At 36.0% G+C, this 21,101-nt stretch overlaps 1 protein-coding gene across 10 annotated transcripts in view; it reads right to left on the bottom strand.

The window, feature by feature from the left end:
• MTMR2 (myotubularin related protein 2) overlaps positions 1-21,101 on the bottom strand; it is a 109,074-nt gene that overhangs the window by 32,138 nt on the left and 55,835 nt on the right. For 8 of the 10 annotated variants that reach the window (XM_032639213.1, XM_032639210.1, XM_032639206.1 and 5 more), the window contains 5 exons: positions 14,454-14,529; positions 8,189-8,283; positions 7,923-8,033; positions 5,375-5,476; positions 4,223-4,306 (listed from right to left, as the gene is read on the bottom strand). In XM_032639213.1, the coding sequence (XP_032495104.1) occupies positions 4,223-4,306; positions 5,375-5,476; positions 7,923-8,033; positions 8,189-8,283; positions 14,454-14,499 (438 nt within the window). In that variant the 5' untranslated portion in view covers positions 14,500-14,529. Of the gene's footprint in view, positions 1-4,222; positions 4,307-5,374; positions 5,477-7,922; positions 8,034-8,188; positions 8,284-10,840; positions 11,206-14,453; positions 14,530-21,101 lie in introns of those variants that run through there. The other 2 variants (XM_032639216.1, XM_032639215.1) reach the window with 2 other exon arrangements.

Here is a 21,101-nt window from a genome sequence, read left to right as displayed (position 1 = left end):
TACCCTTTTATACCTTTTGAATTTTATACAGAGTGTGAGTATTACCGCATCCAATTTTTTTTTAATTTAAAAGAAGAAAAAAGGAATACTCTGATGCTTTATCTTTAGTCTCAACATTTATATTAAGAGATTACCCTGAACAGCAAAGGAAAAACCATCAACAAAATGAAAAGGCACCCTACGAAATTGGAGAAAATATTTGCAAACCATATACCTGATATGGCGTTAACATCCAAAATATATAAAGAACTTAAAAGCAACAAAAAATCCGATTAAAAATGAGCAAAGGATCTGAATAAACATTTTCCCAAAGACATACAAATGGCTAGCGAACACACGAAAAGATGCTCAACATCACTCATCATCAGGGAAATGCAAATCAAAACTACAATGAGATATCACCTCACACCTGTTAAAATGACTAATTACACAGCACTGTAAAGCAATTATACTCCAATAAAGATGTACTAAAAAATAAATGAATAATTTTTAAAGTAAATAAATACACAATAAAATAAAACGGCTAATCACCAAAAAAACAAGAAATCACAAGTGTTGGCGGGGATGTGCAGAAAAGGGAGCCTTTGTGCAGTGTTGGTGGGAAACAGTAAGGAGGTTCCTCAAAAAATTAAAAATAGAACTACTATATGATCCAGCAATTCCAATTCTGAGTATTTATTCAAAGAAAATGAAAACACTAACTCAAAAAGATATATGCTTCCATTCATTGTAGCATTATTTACAATAGCCAAGATATGGACACAATGTAAGTGCTCACTGATGAATAAAGAAAATGTGGTGTATATATATATATATATATATACACATATATGTGTGTGTGTGTGTATATATAAAGAGAGAGAGAGAGATCTCTATATATAATGGAATTTCATTCAACCACAGAAAGAATGAAATCTTGCCACTTGTGACAACATGGATGGAACCTGAGTGCACAATGTTAAGTGAAATAAGACAGAAAAAAGCAAATATTGTATGACGATCTCACGTATATGTGGAATCTTTAAAAAAAACAAAGCAAGAAAACAAGCTCATAGATAAAGGGAACAAACTGATGGTTGGTTGTTGGAAGTCTGGAAGCAGGAGGTCAGGAGTGGGCGAAATGGTGAAGGGAGCCAAAAGGTACAAGCTTCCAATTATAAAGTAAATGTAAGTCACAGGGGTACACTGTACAGCATGGTAACTATAGTTAATACTGTATTGTATATTTGAGAGTTGCGAAGAGAATAAATCTTGAAAGATCTCATCACAAGAAAAAAAAATCCTGTAACTGTTTTTGGTGACACTGTCTAGATGTTAACTATAGACTTACTGTGGTGATCATTTCGCAATATTTATAAATATCAAATCATTATGGTGTACACCTGAAACTAATATAATGTCGTACGTCAATTATACCTCAATGAAAACAAGAAACAAACCGAAGAGATTATCTTCATTTTCTTCAGTAATAAACTTAAATTAAAAAAAAAAAAAGTCTTCTAACTACACCAAATACAGTGTCCTCTCCACTAGATTTTAACTCAGTTGACTCAAAGTGTCTAACTCTGCAGTACAAAGCCAACAAATTAATCTAGCAAGTCAAAGACCATAGAGCATCTGTATCATTCAGTGTAGAGTTCAATGCTGTATTCTGATTACTGCATTTCCTAATCTCATAATTCTCTTTCTGAATGCGTATAGCTGTTCATTTACTCTTTTTTTTCAATTGGAGTATAGCTAATTTACAATATTGTATTAGTTTCAAACGTACAGCAAAGTGATTCAGTTATACATATTTTCTCTGATTTTTTCCATTATAGGTTATTACAAGATATTGAATATAGGTTCTTGTACTATACAGTAAATCACTGTTGTTTATTTTATGTACAGTGGTGTGTATCTGTTAATCCCATACTCCTAACTTATCTCTCCCCCTACCTCTTTCCCCTTTGGTAAACATGAGTTTGTTTTCTATGTCAGTGAGTCTGTTTCTGTTTTGTAAACAAGTTCATCTGTATTACTTTTTTAGTTCCACATATAAGTGATATTATATATTTGTCTTTCTCTGCCTGGCTTACTTCACTCAGTATGATAATCTCTATGTCCATTCACATTGCTGCAAATGGCAATATTTCATTCCTTTTTATGGCTGAGTAATATTGCAGTGTGTGTGTGTGTGTGTGTGTGTGTGTGTGTGTGTGTGGTGTGTGTGTGTGTACACCACATCTTCTTGATCCATTCATCAGTTGATGAACACTTAGGTTGCTCCCATGCCTTTGCTACTGTAAATAGTGATGCTATGAAACATTAGGGTGCATGTATCTCTTTGAATTAGTTTTCACCTTTTCCAGATCACATGGTAACTCTATTTTTAGTTTTTTAAGGAACCTCCAGACTATTTTCCATAGTGACTATACCAATTTACATTCCCACCAAAAGTGTAGGAAGGTTCTCTTTTCTCCACACCCTCTGCAGCATTAATTTGTAGACTTTTTGATGACGGCCATTCTGACCAGGGTAAGGTGATACTTCATAATAGTTTTGTTTTTTTGTGTGTGTGTGGTACGCGGGCCTCTCACTGTTGTGGCCTCTCCCGTTGCGGAGCACAGGCTCCGGACGCACAGGCTCAGCAGCCATGGCTCACGGGCCTAGCCGCTCTGCAGCATGTGGGATCTTCCCGAACCGGGGCACGAACCCATGTCCCCTGCATCGGCAGGCGGACTCTCAACCACTGCACCACCAGGGAAGCCCTCATTATAGTTTTGAATTGCGTTTCTCTAATAATTGGCAATGTTGAGCCTCTTTTCATGTGATTGTTGGCCTTCTGCATGTCTTTGGAGAAATGTCTATTTAGGTCTTCTGCCCATTTTTTTGATCGGGTTGTTTTTTCGCACTCACTCTTCAACTTATTCTTTTTCATATTAATTTCTTTCTTTTCGCTGGACACAGTTATCTCATCTCCTTTCCAAAGTTCTATGTTGAATGCTACTATAACAGATAGCAATTTTTGCCCAGATTCCCAAAGAATATTCTTTATTTTTACAGTTCTACAGACATTTGTTAGATTTTCTGATTGCTTTGCCACCTAATTCTGACACTGGATTTTTGGTTTAGCAAAAATTTTGCAATGTTACGTGTAGACTCTTGGTTTTTAAAAGCTGATCCATTTATTTTGTATTCTGCTTCATATTTTTCCAGCTGATGTTTTTATAACTGAATGGTTTTATAACTAATTTTAAATTTTACTTGCCACATGCAATTGAGCAACAAAATCAGTTTCAAACCATCTGGATATCTTTAGTTCTCTAGTGATGGTTTTTTATTCTTCCTGGCTTTCTGAAACAAACCTAAAAAATTAGAAGCTTTTTAGTAATTAAAATGCAATGTTTAAAATCTAAATATAAAAATCACAGCCTAATGTTTGTCATATTTGAATTCTAGAATAATTTGAATATCAAATCTAATAATTACCAAGAAACAATCAATGTGTCTGAAAAATTCTCAAGAATGCACAGTGAACATGTGGAAAGTTAAAAATAAAGACTGTTTTTGGTAGAGTTTAAGTATTGCAGTATAGGAACTCTGGGAAGTGGTATATTGAGGAAGAACAGGGAGAATGATACACTATAACACAGATCTCAAGACAGAATTCTGCTTTAATCTCCTACTGTGGTGAATCACATTATTAGGTTTTCTAATGTTAAGCAAACTCACCTTAGTCATGATGTATTATCTGTTTTGTATACTATCAGATTTGATTTATTAACATTTTATGTAGAAGTGTGTCCTCTGAAAATGTAGAACTTTCAAAATTTTATGTGCAGCTAAATCATAAGTAGTAGAATTATTAGGAAATGTTTTCAGAATTAAATTATAGGATACTCAAAAAGAAAAATCTGAGTGAATAATGCAAATGACATATAAAAACATTAAAATGTAAATATATTTACAATTTTATTTTTATAATTATTAAACATTTTTTCAATAAACTGATTTACTTGTAAACGCTCAGATAAGTAAAGATTCATGAAAGATCATTGGCATAGTCTGAAAAGCTGTTTAAAGAAACTGAAAGGCAATCAAAAAAATCAAGATTAGCCTTTATTAAAAAACAACAACAAAAACCACAAAACTATATAAAGCTGTTCACTTCTATCCATGAACATTTTGTTGTAATGAAAAGAATACAGAATATTGAAATTCAAAAAAAAAAAGTACTTACCTGCCTTCTATACTCTAAAAGAGAGTCATATAGCTTCCACCCGTTTTCAGGAAATACTTCTTTGTACTCAAAAGCAAAAAGAGGCTACAAAAAGTAAAGAGTTAATAGCTAAAAAAGACATTTAAGAAGGTAATGAATCAGAAATGTAACCTTATCATAGCCCAAGTTTTCATTTACTTATCTGTAAGGATATTTAGTATTGATATTCTTCTCTATATTGTTGTTTTAGCTTTTGTTTTATAATTTTGAAAACTTACTTTTTTTTATATTTTCAAGCACAGAAAAGCACAAAGGTCTGCCACCAAGATTTATCAAATGCCAACATATCACCATGTTTCCTTCAGATATCTTTGGTAGCTGTTTTAGGTTTACTTCTAAATAATGAAACATATTACATAAAAAAGACATCTTCTGATATAATTAATTAGTTTGACATCATAGATATCAGCAGTTAAGCAGCTTTAAGGATTATGCTACATTTTCTAAAACATACTGAATAAACTTTTTAATTTGGGGCTTGCAATCTGTACCAAAACAGAAACTTTAATTTATCATTAATGTAGACAGAATAGTAGGAACAACTATGATGATAAACATTCAAACTCGAGTCAGAAGACCAGGATTGATTCTAAATTTTACTTCTTACTAACTACGCCACTGAGTCAATTGTTTACCTGCTCCTGGTTTCAACTTTAAAATACGGATAAATAATATTTAGCACCATAGGGCTACTGTAGAAGTTAGAATATATAAAATAAATGAGGAAACCTAGTACTGTTAATAGCACACAGTAGGAACTCAGTTCTAAGTATTTATCCACCCTTCCCTCCTGAAATTGCTAGACTTAACTCTCGGCTCTCAATTAAAAAGATTTCACATCCTAATGAAAACCACATACAGCTTTTCATCATGGAAATACCCTGGATAGAAAGATCATATAATGATAGAATGTCAGTCTGCAGGGATGGACCTCAGAAATCAGCTAGTCCAGCTTCCTCATTTTATACCTTAAAAAGCTGGTCCTATAGATTAAACCTAAACTAGACATCTGGCAAAGTGGGACTGTAAACAGAGAGATTCTAAATAGCCTAGTTTCTTGACACTACACCAATAATTATAATATAACTTTTACAAAGATGAGAAACCTCTTACCAGGTTATTAGAGACAGGAAATGCATATTTCATTAGATTCTCAAATATAGATCTTCTTGTTCGCCCCTCAGGTTTATGAGCAAACCGTAAGTTCCGGATATCCTAGAAAAGAGTTATGATCCAAGTCACCTATCATTGTTTGTTCACTTTTTATTTAATGAACAAATAAGGCAACTATTTGTTCATTAAATAAAAAGTGAATGAATGTGGGATACAAAAATAGACAACAGCTCCTGGAGGCAGGGAAATTACAATGCCTTATTGAGAGAAACAAAAATAAACACAAGACACTCTGATACAAGGCAGAATTCAGAGGACAGAAAATTTCCCTCTGCTTATGAACAAAAGATAGGCCACTGAAGGAGCCAGCATCTCATGTAGGCACTGGAGATTAGAGATACTATATCTGAAGTCATGATATTACATGGCTGATACACACTATCAACATTATGCCCTGGGACTTCCCTGGTGGTCCAGTGGTAAAGAATCCACCTTCCAATGCAGGGGACGCGGGTTGATCCCTGGTCAGGGAACTAAGACTCCACATGCCACGGGGCAACTAAGCCCCCTCGCCACAACTACTGAGCTCGCGTGCCTCAACTAGAGAGCCCGCTTGCCGCAAACTACAGAGCCCACGCGCTCTGGAACCCCCACGCTACAACTACAGAGCCCACATGCCACAACTAGAGAAGAGAAAACCTGTACACCACAACTAGAGAGAAGCCCACACACCGGAACAAGAGATCCCGCGTGCCTCAACGAATATCCCACATGCCGCAACTAAGACCCAACACAGCCAAAAATAAATTAAATAAATAAACCTTAAAAAAAAAATTATGTCCTTTCCCTGTGAAAGCCCAATGTCTGTTATGAATTTCCCTATTAAAAACCTGATTAGCTGTTGTTACATTTCATAAATGTCTTCATTCCCATTATGCTTGGTGATCATTTGCCTATTTATAATCCCTTGCCAGGACTCATTTCCACTGGATCTTCAATTCATAAGGCTCCTGCTACTAGACTGATAGAACCAAACTCTGCCTAAAGGTCTTCCTCCAGTCCACATCCCAAGTTCTTCAACTATCTACTAGCAAAAACTCTGAATAGTTTGACTGATATCATCCAGGCTCTAAAGTCAGATCTAAAGAGCAAAATTCCCTTCCCTTATTTGTTCTCAAGCAGTTTTCTATGCTCAGGCTGAATGTAGATATTCATGTTCCAATTTACTGAGATCTTAACAGCACTAAGAAAATAAACGGGATTATGAATAATTTCAAGACTATTCATTTTATTTAAGTGGTTTCATCTAGACAGAATTCAAAATAGCTTTATTCCACTGCATCCTGTAAAATTGAGCACACAGACACTCCACTACAATGCACCTACAGAACATGAACAAGTAGAACATTTTATTATAAATCTGATCCAAAATTAGAATGCCAGCTCTACCACCTTTTAAAACAAATGTGTGAGAACCTAAGCTGATACTTTGTTTTTCATCAGTAAATATCTTTACAACAAATAGAGATATTCATAATCAGTCTGTTAAACAGAGCTCTCCAAAAGTACCATAGCAGGGGCCCTACAAATGTTTGGGTTTATTGATAATGGTCTTGTTCTATGGAAAAAGTTATATTTAAAATGATCAAAATTTCAGTCACCCTCTTTCATGTCCTCTTATATTCTATGCTCTATTTACTCTTTAGACCACAGAAGAGCAATCAGGAGACAATGTGCCTGTCACACAACTGACAGCTATTATACTCTTAGAGCCCTTCCAACTATAATGGAAAACCACACAAATAATTACTAAGTCATTAGCTTTAATACTAGATTCATAAAGCTTCTAAGACTGTCATGAGAAAGGATCTTGAAAGTTACGCATATGCTGTTGCTTTTACTCTTCTGGCACTCGCAGAACAGCAAAAGAAAGGAAAAAGATGATCTAGAAGTGAGATGTACACAGCTGTTAATTAGGCTATATAGTAAGGAGAACAGTGACCTTAGAAGTGGCAATGGTATTAAATATTTATGACTGAATGTTAAGATTATAACAATCTAACTCTCATTCAAGTATCAATGCAATTAAGGAATACTAGTTAGATAAGAAAATACAGAAGGTCTATAACATGAAGTTTTCCTCACCATAGTTTTAGAAGCAGAAAAACTATGAGAACTAGAAATAGGAAAGAGAGGTGATTGTATCACAATCAGTTCCTCCACTACAAAGTACTATGAGCCTTAACTGCTAAGAGCCTTATGTTTCTAATTTGTAAATTAAAGGTAATCATGTCCATCATGCTTACTTCAAGATTTTTGAGGCTCAAAAATGAAATAATGAATGTGAGAGTACTTTGTGTTCAGTCCAAAAAATTCAAGTCTAATTCATGACCAATCACCTTTTTATTACTCCTAAATGTTGTTTTCTTCTACCAGAATGACACTTCTAGCGTGAAATCCATTTGATATTTTGGGAGTTTCTAAAATATCTATTTAATAGAAAGCTTTTCAAGCAAAAAAAAAATTGCATACGTATTACAACATTTACCTTGCACACAGTTTCAAGTCCGTAAGAGTTTTCACCTCGACTAGAAGCACCACCAATTTTTTCTACTCTACTTATAACACCAAGAGAAGCATCTAAAACAAATGGGGGATCCTAAAGGAAGGAAAAAAAAATTAAAACTGAGCAACTGATACCGTACAATTATAGCTGAGAAAAATATTAACTAGAAATGCTTTAATTAACAATGACCAAAGATGAACAAACGACATACAGATGTACATATAAAAATCTGATCCAACAAGCCTTACCCGTTCCATGCTTTTGAAATATAACCTGTAATTCGTAACAGTCAGAGTTCCTCGTACAGCACCAGTGAATGGACATATATAAGTTACATCTTTGGCTGAAAAGGAAAAGAGCCCACAATTTACTATACATTGTGCACTATTAAAAACTGCACTATCATCTTTTCACAAACAAAACTTAAAAAGAATTGATTGCTAGTCTAAATTATGATCAAAAAGATCACAGAATCAGTGATTCAAAGAGACCTCAAATGCCAAATCCAAGCTTCTAACCACACACTAATCCGGGGAAGGAATGTAGAATAAATGGGAAGGACTGAAGAAGCAGACGGACATCCTTCACCCTGAGACAGACACAAAGGAAACAAAGATGGCCACTCTCCCTGATGGACAGACGAGGTGTGGCAGTTGGAGTAGTGAGTGGAGGAGTAGTGGTAAAGGTGGGAACAACAGTAAATGTCTCAAGTCACAGTCACCAAACATCTAATCATAGTTCCTAGCTCATCGCTCCAATCTGCTGGTCTTCTTCTGGCCACAGTCTAGTGTGTCACCATTCCTCTAACTATACGATACCTAAAACATAATAACAGAAACTCCTGACCTGATTATATTTATACAGAAAATGAAACATATATGAAATAGATTCTTAGAAAAAATAACAGTACAATAAGAGGGTATTATATTCCTGACTGAGCAACAGATGTCAAACTTCATAGAGAAATAATCACAAGCATTGTTTAATTAAATGATAAATGATGAATCTATACAGTATTATCGCTTTTTAAAACGTGTTAATTAAGCAGGGTAACTCAGCTACCACCAGCTCAAAATAATATTTAATATGGTAGAGTTCATATGCCCAATACAAAGGTTTTTTTGTGTCTTAGAACATTCATAAATCCCTGCTATGTCATTACTGTAGCAAAGCAGCAGATAAAGGAACATCTTCATTGTTCCAAGAAACTAAGGCACAATTAGGAGCAAAAAATTTCTAAGAATGTTTCAAGGGGCTTCCGGGAAAACTTAGGAACATGAAATATGTTTAATAAGGTATTGCAACTTCCTTGACTTTGCTTTCTATTCCTCACTTTGAAGGACTGACCACTTTGTATGGAATTTGAAATGAGACTGGTCTTCCAACAAACATTTCTAACCTTCAAAATAGCTCCCTTGGGAATGTTCAAGTATGAGCTAAATTATTTGAATCATTGTTTCCAATGCATTTCCAATGCTTCATTTAGAGGGAAGCTATTAAAATTAAATAAACCAATCATTATAGAAAGATACATAAGCTTGCCTTGCAGACATTTTCTTGCCCTTATGAATTTTTATCTCAACTGGGAAAGCTTTATTCAATGTTACTAAAGACATTTCTTGATTTTTTCCAGAGCCAATTTTCTTCACTCACACAAGAAAATCAGTCTTATTATTCTATATTCTACTACAGGATATGTCCCTCTTAGTCCCAGCCCAAAGTTTTTGTTACAACTTCCTTTATTCTAAAATCATGAAATAACATACATGAAAGTGCTTCCAAAATTAAAAGTACTCTACTAGATACCGGGTTGGCCAAAAAGTTCGTTTGGTTAATGAATACGTTATTCAATAAAGCTCTTGATGAAAATTACTTACAACCGAACGAACTTTTTGGCCAACCCAAGGGTTTATAGCTATGTTGCTATTATCATCATTAGGCTTGGCTTTGCTCTGTCCCTTTTATCCTTTTTCGTCAGGCTGGTGGCAGCTAAGTCACTCTGAAGAGAGAATTTATGCCTAGCAGAGTTTGTACCAAGTAGAAGAGAGACTGTGATTAAGAATCTTAACCAGAGCGAACGACAATAGTAACAACCAGCACTGACAGCCTAGCACTTCAGAATTTATAAAGTACTTTTTACCTGAGTACCTCCCTTAACCTTCAAAACAACCTTTAAATATAAAACCTCTAATTACCTACAATTTTTAGATGAGAATACCAGGGCTCAGAGAAGTAAAACAAATTGTCTAATGTTTCAAAACCAGTAACTGCTAAGATTAGGACTCGAATGCAATTCCTATGACTGCAAATTCAAATTTCCTTCCACCACATCATGCAAAGCTAAGCCACTCAAGTAGCACAGTCTGTCTCTGGTGTTAAAGGGTGAAATACTGCCGTCTGGGGCCATCTCTACTGCTGATGTGCACAGGCCACAATATCCTGAGACTGTTGCTGCCACTGGTAAAGCATTCTGCTGATGTTCCTAACACTACTCTTTCAAACAATGTCTAAACTGCAGATTTACATTAGACCAACTAAGAATGTCTTTTCTATATGAAGTAATACAGTCAAGGTTACCAGCCTTATCCTTTGTATTACATTTAATTTTCTGAAGAATAATCAAGTCTATACAGATGACTTTGAATCAGAATATTTTATTTAATATATTAGCTATTCCTCTAAATTTCGCAATACTGATACTGCCTAGTGGTACCAAAAGAGCTTAGGTTTACCAATCCTCTCAAATTATCCCTGAGCTCACAAAGAATCAATAATAGTTTCCATGAGGCAGACCAAAATGACTTTGAGAATACATATCTATAAGGATGTAAAATATATACAAATAAATGCAATATATGAGAGCATGCAATCTGTGCAGAAAGAGAGGCACAAAAACATACTCTAAGTAATACAAAGAAGGAAAGTCCATTAAGTTATGGGATCGGAGAAGGTTCAAGGAACACAGCCATGTGAGTTGTGCCCCAGTGGTTGGTATCCTTTTAATGGGTAGAGATGTTGATACAGCACTCAATGCAGAGAAGAACCTAAACTAAAATACAGAAGAAAGTAACTATTTGGACAAGGTAAGTACATAGTCTGGATCTCTCTAATTTATATATCACATTCTCTTCATTCCTTCTCAATTTCCCTCCCTGGTTCCTCTTCTACCATTTACCAAAGCTATGTTCTTGGCCCTCTTTTTACTCCATACATTCTCTGGGTTATTTTCCTCCTTTCATTTTCAACTAATATCCATATTCTGGTGATTCCAAAATATGTACTTCCAGCCCTGCTCTCTCTCCCAAACTCCTACAAGTTTCTCATAGGTACCTGAAATTCAATGTACATAAATATTATACCAAGGGCTCATGAAAATGAAAGAAAAAGATATCATTTAAGAAATTTTTAGAGATTACTCCTCTGGATCTGTTAACTGATTGAATGTCAGAGTTCAGAAAAAAAGAGCAGCTGATGGGGCTTCCCTGGTGGCGCAGTGGTTGAGAGTCCCCCTGCCGATGCAGGGGACACGGGTTCGTGCCCCGGTCTGGGAAGATCCCACATGCCGCAGAGCGGCTGGGCCTGTGAGCCATGGCTGAGCCTGCGCGTCCGGAGCCTGTGCTCCACAACGGGAGAGGCCGCAACAGTGAGAGGCCCGCGTACCACAAAAAAAAAAAAAAGAAAAGAAAAGGAGTAAATTTAGAGATAAAGGTGATGACAGTTTTGGAGATGCTGAGCATAAGGGATATCTACAGAATATCCAAGGGCATGTGTCTACGACACAGGCATTTGTTTTATACGTATTAAGACAGAGGTTCACACTAGAAGTAACAAATTTTGGAGTCATCAGTAAATACATGGTAGGTAAAGCTACTAATTTAGATATGATCAACTAAAAAGAGCAAATAAGAGAGCAAAGGGAAATGAGTCAAGGATGAAGTTCTAACTGGAGTGTTGCTATCTAAAGGAGAGGAAGAGAACAAAAGAGATTGAGTGGTAACTTGAAAATCTTTCATAAGGTCATTTATCATAGTGGAAATAGCATATGCTTTAGTCTCAGAAGAGGGAAAAAAAATTGTCTCAATGCTAGCTATAACTTTACTAGCTAGGTAGTCTGCCTATGCTTAGTTTCTTCATCTACAAAATGGGATTAATATCTTCCTCAGAAGATCACTGTGAGGATGATTAAATGAGACAGTAAGCACTTAATAATGATAACTACTGTTATTATATAATATCCAGTGGTAATAACACATAACACCTAACTTAGTAGGTAGATCAGCAGAACAAGCTTAGGATACCTGAGGTGAGTGGGGGGGGGGAAAGGAATGTGGAGGTATTCAATTAAGAATTAAAAGAAAGAAGAGAGAAATGCTAAGTGTGAAGGAACTAAATATACCTCAGGCAATAACAACACATTTAAGGGATAGGTCCCCTTTGGCTTGCTTATTTTTACACAAGGAAATGACATGTGACCAGGGGAAATTATGCATTTATTAAGTGCTTTTTAAAATTATGATTGATAATCAAATGAAAGGTGGTGTTTACTTTGACTGAAAAACCATATACTGTATTCTCCTATATATTACTTTATTTCTCAAAAGCTATGAGTATTTTCTTTTAATGACTGAATAATATTCCATTGTATATATATATAAACATACCACATCTTTTTTTCAATCATCTTACGTTATTTCTTTACAGAGTTCTTTTACGAACACAAGCATACAATTTTTTCTTTTTTTTTTTTTAATTGAGGTATAGTTTCTGTACCATATTATGTAAGCTATAGGTGCACATATGGCGATTCACAATTTTTAAAGGTTTTATTCCATTATAGTTGTTCTAAAATACTGGCTATATTCCCTGTGTTGTACAATATAGCCTTGTAGCTTATTCTATACCTAATAGTTTGTACCTCTTAATCTCCTACCCCTATATTGCCCCTCCCCGCTTCCCTCACCCCACCTGTGACCACTAGTTTGTTCTCTATATCTGTGAGTCTGCTTCTTTTTTGTTATATTCACTAGTCTGTTGTACTTTTTAGATTCTACATATAAGAGATATCATACAGTATTTGTCTTTCTTTGACTTATTTCACCTAGCATAATGACCTCCAAGTCCATCCATGTTGCTGCAAATGGTAAAATTTCACCTTTTTATGGCTGAGTAATATTCCATTTTACACACACACACACACACACACACACACACACAAACACACGCCACAGCTTCTTTATCCATTCATCTATTGACACTTAGGTTGCTTCCATATCTTGGAAACTGTAAATAATGCTGCTATGGACACTGGGGTGCATGTATCTTTCTTAATCAGTGTTTTGGGGGGTTTTTTTCCACCCAGGAGTGGAACTGCTGGGTCACACGGCAGTTCTATATATACCTCATCTTCTTTATCCATTCCTCTGTTAATGGACACCTAGAAAAGAATGAAATCTTGCCATCTGCAAGAACATGAATAGACCTGGAGGGTATTATATTTAATGAAGTAAGTCAGACAGAGAAAGACAAACACCGTACCATTTATGTATACATGGAATTAAGAAAACAAAGGAACAAATATAACAAAACAGAAACAGATACAGAGAACAAACTAGTGGTTACTAGAGGGTAGAGAGGTGGGGAAAGGGGCAAAACAGGTAAAGGGGATTAAGAAGTATAAACTACCAAGTGTAAAATAAGTAATTTACAAGGATGTAATGTGCAGCACAGGGAATATAGTCAATATTTTATAACAACTTTGCATGTTGTGCAATCTATAAAAATATCAAATTACTATGCTGTATACCTGAAACTAATACTGTAAATCAACTATACTTCAATAAATAAATAAACATCTTAAAAATTTAAAAAGCTATGGGTATTTTGTAGATCACCACGCAAGGGGAACAAAATAAAAGCATGAGGACCAAAAAATAGCTTAAAAGTATGTTTCCAGTTTCCAGTCCATACAATAAGTTAATGCTTAGTTATTTAGGCTGGACAAAGAAAGGCACCTACATGCAAACGGCTTGCTTTGCAATGGCGATGAAATATATTTATCCAAAATTGACAAATTTATTCAGAGTAGGAAAAAATAAAGAAGCAGAGAGAATGTGCTTTAAGAAAAATTACTTGTACAAAGTGACAATTCAATTTTTTTATCTATGCAACCCACTATCTTAACTGCAGTAATTCAAAATAATGAAATTTACTTTCACAAAATTCAGCAACAGTTTTTAAAATAAGTCACCTACTTTCAGTGAAAGTAAAGCAAACCAGAAAAGCAGCAGAATATCATTCAACTTTCATGTTTCCCAGTAGTCCAAATCCAAACACAACCAACAGGTCTAGACTTAAGCTTACAGAACACACTGGATGCTGGGAAGGCTGGCAGTAATGAGTCCACCAAACAGGAGGTGTCTAGGCAGTGAGCCTGTTCTCTGTACATTCAGAGTACTAAATAGTCTGTACAGTCACAAAGGAGGAGGAAATTCGACAAAAAATACCATTACAGACCCATGTCTTTAATATTTTCTCCTGGAAGTAAGGGTGGTTCTTCCATTTCTGCTAATTTGTTAGACTCCCTCAGGACCTGGATTGGAAAGGGGAGGACAGAGCAAGAAAAGAAACATTTTTTTATTCAAAGGCTAATTTTTTACTCAAATTTCAACTGTGTATGATTGGTCTTATTTAAAGTTATAAACTATATCACATATACTGCTTTAAATCAAATTATAAAGACTATAATGCTGGCATGTGTAACATGTGAAGTTGCTGTTTTTCTACAAACATGTACTGAGTGCCTCCTCTGTATAAGGTACTACACAAAACACTACGTTTTCTCACTGACTCCTACAACAGCCCTGTAAGGGTAGGTATTATCATCCTCATTTCCTAGATGAGGAAAAAGAGGCCAGAACTAACTTGTTCAAGATCCTATAGCTAAAAAGTGCGTGGGCGCGCAACTGTCATATGCTAAATATCGCAATTGTAATATGCTAAATATCGCAACTGTCGTATGCTAAATATCGCAACTGTCGTATGCTAATATCGCAATTGTCGTCATTGTCGTCATCGTCGTATGCTAGATACATCCCGCTAACTGCCAAAAGCCTCCCCTTTCACCTCTTTCACTGCTAAACAATAACCTTCACTGTCGCCAGTCCTTTACCTCCCATTAATTCCTCAACCTTCTGCAATCTGGCTTTGCGACCTAACCCAACCCCTTCCAGGGAACCTGCTTTCTCCCCAATAACCTCCTCAGTATTAAAGACAATGGGTATTTCTCAGTCTTTATTTCTATCTCCTAGCTACATGTGATACTATCTGCACTTGCCTGCTTCTTGAAAGTACACTCTCCTGGCTAAACTCTTCCTTCTCTGGCCATTCTTTTTCAATGACCTTTATATGCCCTTTTCTCAACCCTCCCTATTTCTTCAAGGTTCGTCCATTTCTCACTTTACTCACTTCCTGTTGATTTCATACCTTATCTATGACATTACCTAACTTCAGTCTACATTGTCAGCTGAGATTTTTCTTGGACTCTAGTTCCATACAGCCAACTGCTTAATGCTCCTCTCCATCTAGATGTCTCACAGACAATGTGTACTCAACAGATTTAAAATTGATCTGTGTTCCATACTTAGTAAGAGGCACTACCATCCATTTGGTTGTCCTAGCCTGTCTGGGGGGGAGGGCGGAGCAGTGGTCTCTGTGAGCAGACTCAGGCCTTCTACTTCAACCTCGATTTGTTTCATTAGACTGAGAACCAATACTACTAGAAAAAAGATTCTCAATTTTTTTTTTAAATAGCTTTTGACTTTTATTTCCTTCCATCCAAAAAGTAGACTTAAGAGTCCTCAAAAGAAGGTAAAAGGGAGAAAATACAAGGCATTACCACTGCCTTAAAGGTCACCTTCTGCAGGCCATCAAAACTGAGTTAGATGTCTGCCATGCGTGAGCTCCTATCTGGCACTTACCACACCACTCTAATTGCCTGTCTTCTTCCGTACTAGACCCCTAGAGAAGAGATACCATAACTTATACAATTTTGAACTCCCAATAAAAATATAACACGAGGCACATATGTAATTTTAATTGTCTTATAGTCACATTAGAAAAAGAAAAAAGTCAAAAATTGATTTTAATAACATATTTTATTAAATCTAGTAAGTCAAAACTATTGTCATTTCAACACATAATAAATATTTTTAAGTATTAATGAGATATTTTATATTCTTTTATTCATACTAAGCTTTCAAAATCCAGAGTATGTTTTATACTTCTAGCACATCTCAACCAGACCAGGCGCATTTCCAGTGTTCAATAGCCATCTATCTAGTGGTGCCCATATTGGCAGCACTAATGCAATAAATCTAATTCTTACTGATAGTCAAGTCATTCCCTAGTTTAAGTTAGGTGCTGAGGGAGGATTACACAAAAGGGTTAGACATTACTGCCACAGCCCAATGCTCACCTAAGGCAAATAAAGGAAGAACTACAAAGAACAAATTACTTCTGTTCAATAAATTTGCAATCTAAACAAATTCATTCTTTTGAAAATTTTAAAATTTATTTCAGAAAGACATCTTAGTGCAATACCTAAAGAACTAAAATATATATACACATACATACTTTGTTAATATTCCACATTCTAAAACTCAAAAAACGTCATATTTTTGAATGGTATCTCATTGCCAGTTCCTGATATAGTCGTTTATGCAGTCATAAAAGAAACGTAAGAAAAAAGGAAGAGAGAGAAGTAGGGAATGAAGGAGAAAGGGCGAGTCCATGAAGATGCAGAAAAACAGGATAAAAACCTGCACTATGCAAATATATAGACTTCCTGGCTTCAAATCCTGACTGTGCTATATGTTAGCTAAGTACTCTTAGACAAGTGTTCAACTTCTTTATGCCTCATTTTTTCCACCTATAAAATGGTGATAAGTACAGTATGCCACAAAAGGGCTGTTATAACTTAAATGAGTTAATACACTTAAAGCATTTACATCAGTGTTGACACAAAATATATACTTAATAAGTATTTTCTATTTATAGAAATAATAATAGTAAAATTAATAATAATAGTAAAAATTTAGACTAACAAGATTGCCAGAATCTGGTAAGAATTTCTACTAATTATGAAAACAATTAGATCAAAAGATATGAATAATAACTAACACACAGTATACTGAAAAAACCAAACAAGGTTACACATGTGAAAGTTCACATAAAGGGAATCTGCTTTATCCTTTGCCCACTATCACTTGATTTGGAAATACAATGATTATGTCACTTCCAAAGCTGGGCACTAGTTCTCTTTTGCACAGGTATACCTTCTTATAGTTGCTACAGTGTTGTTCCCCATTTCCTCTCTTTCTATATTTCTGTACTCGGAAGGAAGCTGCAAACCCCAGAAAATATGTGTGTTGTAGACAGGTGTGGAGAGAAAGGCAGTTCTGGCAGAGGCACAGGTGTATGACGAGGTACAATCTTCATAAGTAAAGCTTTGCAAAGTGAGAAAAGACACAGGGAAACGCATGCAAGCAGTGCATGTTGAGAATCATAGGCTCTCATATACTCTTGGACTAGAATGTCAGAGAACAAGACAATGAAGAGAAGCAAGATGGACAGCTTTGTTTGGAAAATCTGCACCAGATGACAGACTTTTAATAATAGGCATACACTGGAGGTTATACATGAACAACTCACTTTAGAGCTCAAGATATAGAAAGGAACTCAAACAAGTACACAAAGCAAGGTCAAGGGCAATCCAGACCCTTTGTTTACTGGCAAACACTGATTGTGAACCAATCTATCCTTAATGAAACAGAAGAGAAAAAAAAAATCGGGCCTAAAAAAAAAGATTGTTTGACAAGAAAAAGGTAGTATCAGCCTGAAGCTCAAAAAAAGAGCAGTGCTCTGAAAATACTCCTATAAGCATTAGTAGAAACAATGTATAAACTATATGGCATACCCAAAAGGAAACCAGCCTATCCCCTAGGAAACAGGAATAGAAAGGAGAAATGGGTAAAATAAGGAATTACTACAAAAAAATTTAAATGTAACAGCAGAAATAAAATCTGTGCTGGAGTTAATAAAGAACTGAATGGATTATTCAGAAGACAGCATTTATGTACAGGGCAAATGTGAAAAACCCTCTAATAATTTGTAGAAAAGAACAGACATAAAAATCATGAGAGAAGATGATAACCAATACAAGAATTCTATTCCCTAAAGGAAAAAATTAAAACAGGATAGAAGCAACAATCCAATATGTAACTGAAGAACATGCTTTTGAAATGAGTAAAGATTTTCTAAGTTTGCTGATCGAAATAGTTTATCATGTTCCACATAAAAATCAGTGAACAGACATATATGGGTGTATCTCAGCAAAAATTTCTGAACTGTAATTAAAAGACAAACTGTGAAAATATAGACAAAAATGTTTAGAAAGAGAAAGAATTTACATACAAAAGCAAAATCAGGCTACCTTCAAATTTCTCTATAAAACCATATTCTAGAAGACAATAAGAAAATGTTATCAGATTCTTGAAGGAAAATGTTGTGACCTCTCTAATGTGGAAGTCATTCTCATATACGCCAAGTTGACAAAAATGTAACCCACATGTCCTGCTTTTGAAAAAAGAAAAAAATTACCCAAGGCAGTAATTAAGATGAAAAAGGGGAATGAAAATTAAAACTTATATATAAGAAATTTGTGGTACCCAGTGAAGACAAGTTTTTTATATCCTAACTGCCTTCCAGCCAAAAAACACAAAAGAAAACCCATTTGGTGGCAGTAGCCACCATACTAACCTCTCTGAGTCTTAGTTTCATCATTTATATTATTACGGTAATATTAATATCCACCTTACAGGCTTGTGAATATGAAATGAGATAGCTGCATCATAAAGGGATTTGCAAGATGCTGTTAAAATATAAGAAATACTTATTATTCACTTAAGAGAAGCATCAACATAAATTTGCACTGTTTCTTCTCACAATGGCTTATTCACATGGTGCTTTATTCCTCTGCTCTAAAATACACCGGGATTAATATTTGAGACAGCATGTCATAAAGGTAATCATATATCTCTCTAACTCTTGACCTACTAACTTCTAGACTTAGCTACAGAATAGCAAGCATCTTACTATTCTAAAGAAAGCAGCAAGAGAAGTGATGCTAGCTCCATGGTAGCATAAGGCATCCCTCATTTTCATTGTCCTTTAACTTCTAAAATTTGGTATCTATCCATGAACAAAAGTGTCCCCATGGGAGCTATGGAATCCAGCACCATATGCCGAGGGACCTAGAAGGAGTCTCCCCCACCACTGCATCGTGTAAAAAGCAGACAGAACCTGATACAGGCTGTAGAACCAGCAGGAGCCTGTGAACTGACTCCAACCCCTCTTAACTGCGGTACCAGGAAAACAATGACATGAGCAAATACCCACAGATGAGAAAGGCTTTATGGAAGTTCAGGTTTCTAAAGAAGTTCCAGCACCCCAGTGGGAACAACAAAAAAAAAATAACAAGTTTGGACCCATTAGGGTAAGAGGACCTTTGCCAGTATCACCCCTCCCCCCAAGGTGGCACAGCCTGGAGAAAAAGGTTTGGAATGCCTCTGGGGAAAAGGGAAAACAGTGAGTGAGCACACAGCTTTCCCAGCTGTGGGGACACTGCTAAAGAAACCCAACTCTCTCCCACAGCCTCAGAGTATTATTAAAGCAAGAGCTCCGTGACTGGGGGAAGGGAGGAGTTCAGGGAAGAGGCAGGTAAGAATACCAGAGGGCATTAAATGGATGTGGTTCTCTGCATTCTAGACTCCAGGAGGAAGGCCACCATGAGTCACTGGCAAAACTTCATCCAAAGATCCCCTAATCTGACCCACCAAAACTCCCAATTCCCCAAAGGCCACATCCAGACCATCCCCACTCTGCAGCCAGCTCCTTGTTCACATTTCCAAGGGCAACAACAGTGAGAATAAGCTCAGGTAGACAGGGAGTATACATAGAAAACAAGCCAGGGTCTATGGGAAAGAGAGAAACCACGATCTTGAGCTGTAGCACCACCCTCTGGAAAATGAAAGAGAGATTAACCAACAGCCAGCCTGGGTCACAGTAAGATTTAGAGAAGACATACAAGCTTAACAATTCTGCCACCAGAGGGAGCAAGAAGTGTGGAGCTGATGTACCCATACAAGAAAACAGAAAGCCCCAGAACACAAGTAGGATCAACAAAAAGTATCTCTCAGCTAGTAAAGATTGGAGGAAGCAACTTACTTCAAATGCCAAAACAGCAATGTAAAACTACAAGGAACATGAAGAATAAAGGAACTGTGAAATTACCAAAAGATCATAATTATCCCCCAGTAACTGAAGGCAAAGACACAGAGATCTGTGATTTATCCAGTAAAGAATTCAAAACAGACATTTGAGGAAACTCAATGACCTACAAGAAAATAAAGAGACAATTTAACAAAATCTGGAAAACAATACATGATCAAAATGAGAAATAAACAGAGACAGAAATCATTAAAAGAACCAAACATGAATTCTGGAGCTGAAGAATTCAATGAATGAAATGAAGAATGCAAAAGAAAGCATCAACAACAGAACAGAACAGTCAGAAGATAAGAATCCATGAGTTAGAGGATAGGAACTTTGAAATAACACAGTCAGAGGAGAACAAAAAAGAAAAATGAAAAAGAATAAAAGAGGGCCTACATGATCTATGGAACACTATCAAAAGAATCAATAGCAGAATCACTGGAGTTCCAGAAGGAGAAGAGAAAAGAAAGGGGGAATAAAGCTTATTAAAAAAAAAATAACGGCTGAAAACTTCCCAAACCTGGGGAGAACGTTGGACACTGAAGTTCATAAAGCTAATAGATCCCCCATTGTTTCAATTCAAAATTATTTTCTCCAAGACACATTATATTCAAACTGTCAAAAATCAAAGACAGGGCTTCCCTGGTGGCGCAGTGGTTGAGAGTCCGCCTGTCGATGCAGGGGACACAGGTTCGTGCCCCGGTCCGGGAAGATCCCACATGCCACAGAGCGGCTGGGCCCGTGAGCCATGGCTGCTGAGCCTGCGCAGGAGGGGTCACAACAGTGAGAGGGCCGCGTACCGCAAAAAAAAAAAAATCAAAGAGAAAATCC

This window comes from Phocoena sinus, chromosome 8 (genome assembly GCF_008692025.1).
Source record: "Phocoena sinus isolate mPhoSin1 chromosome 8, mPhoSin1.pri, whole genome shotgun sequence".
Classification (NCBI taxonomy): domain Eukaryota; kingdom Metazoa; phylum Chordata; class Mammalia; order Artiodactyla; family Phocoenidae; genus Phocoena; species Phocoena sinus.
The sequence above is the reverse complement of the archived record's forward strand: the minus strand, read 5'-3'. Positions and strand labels throughout refer to the sequence as shown.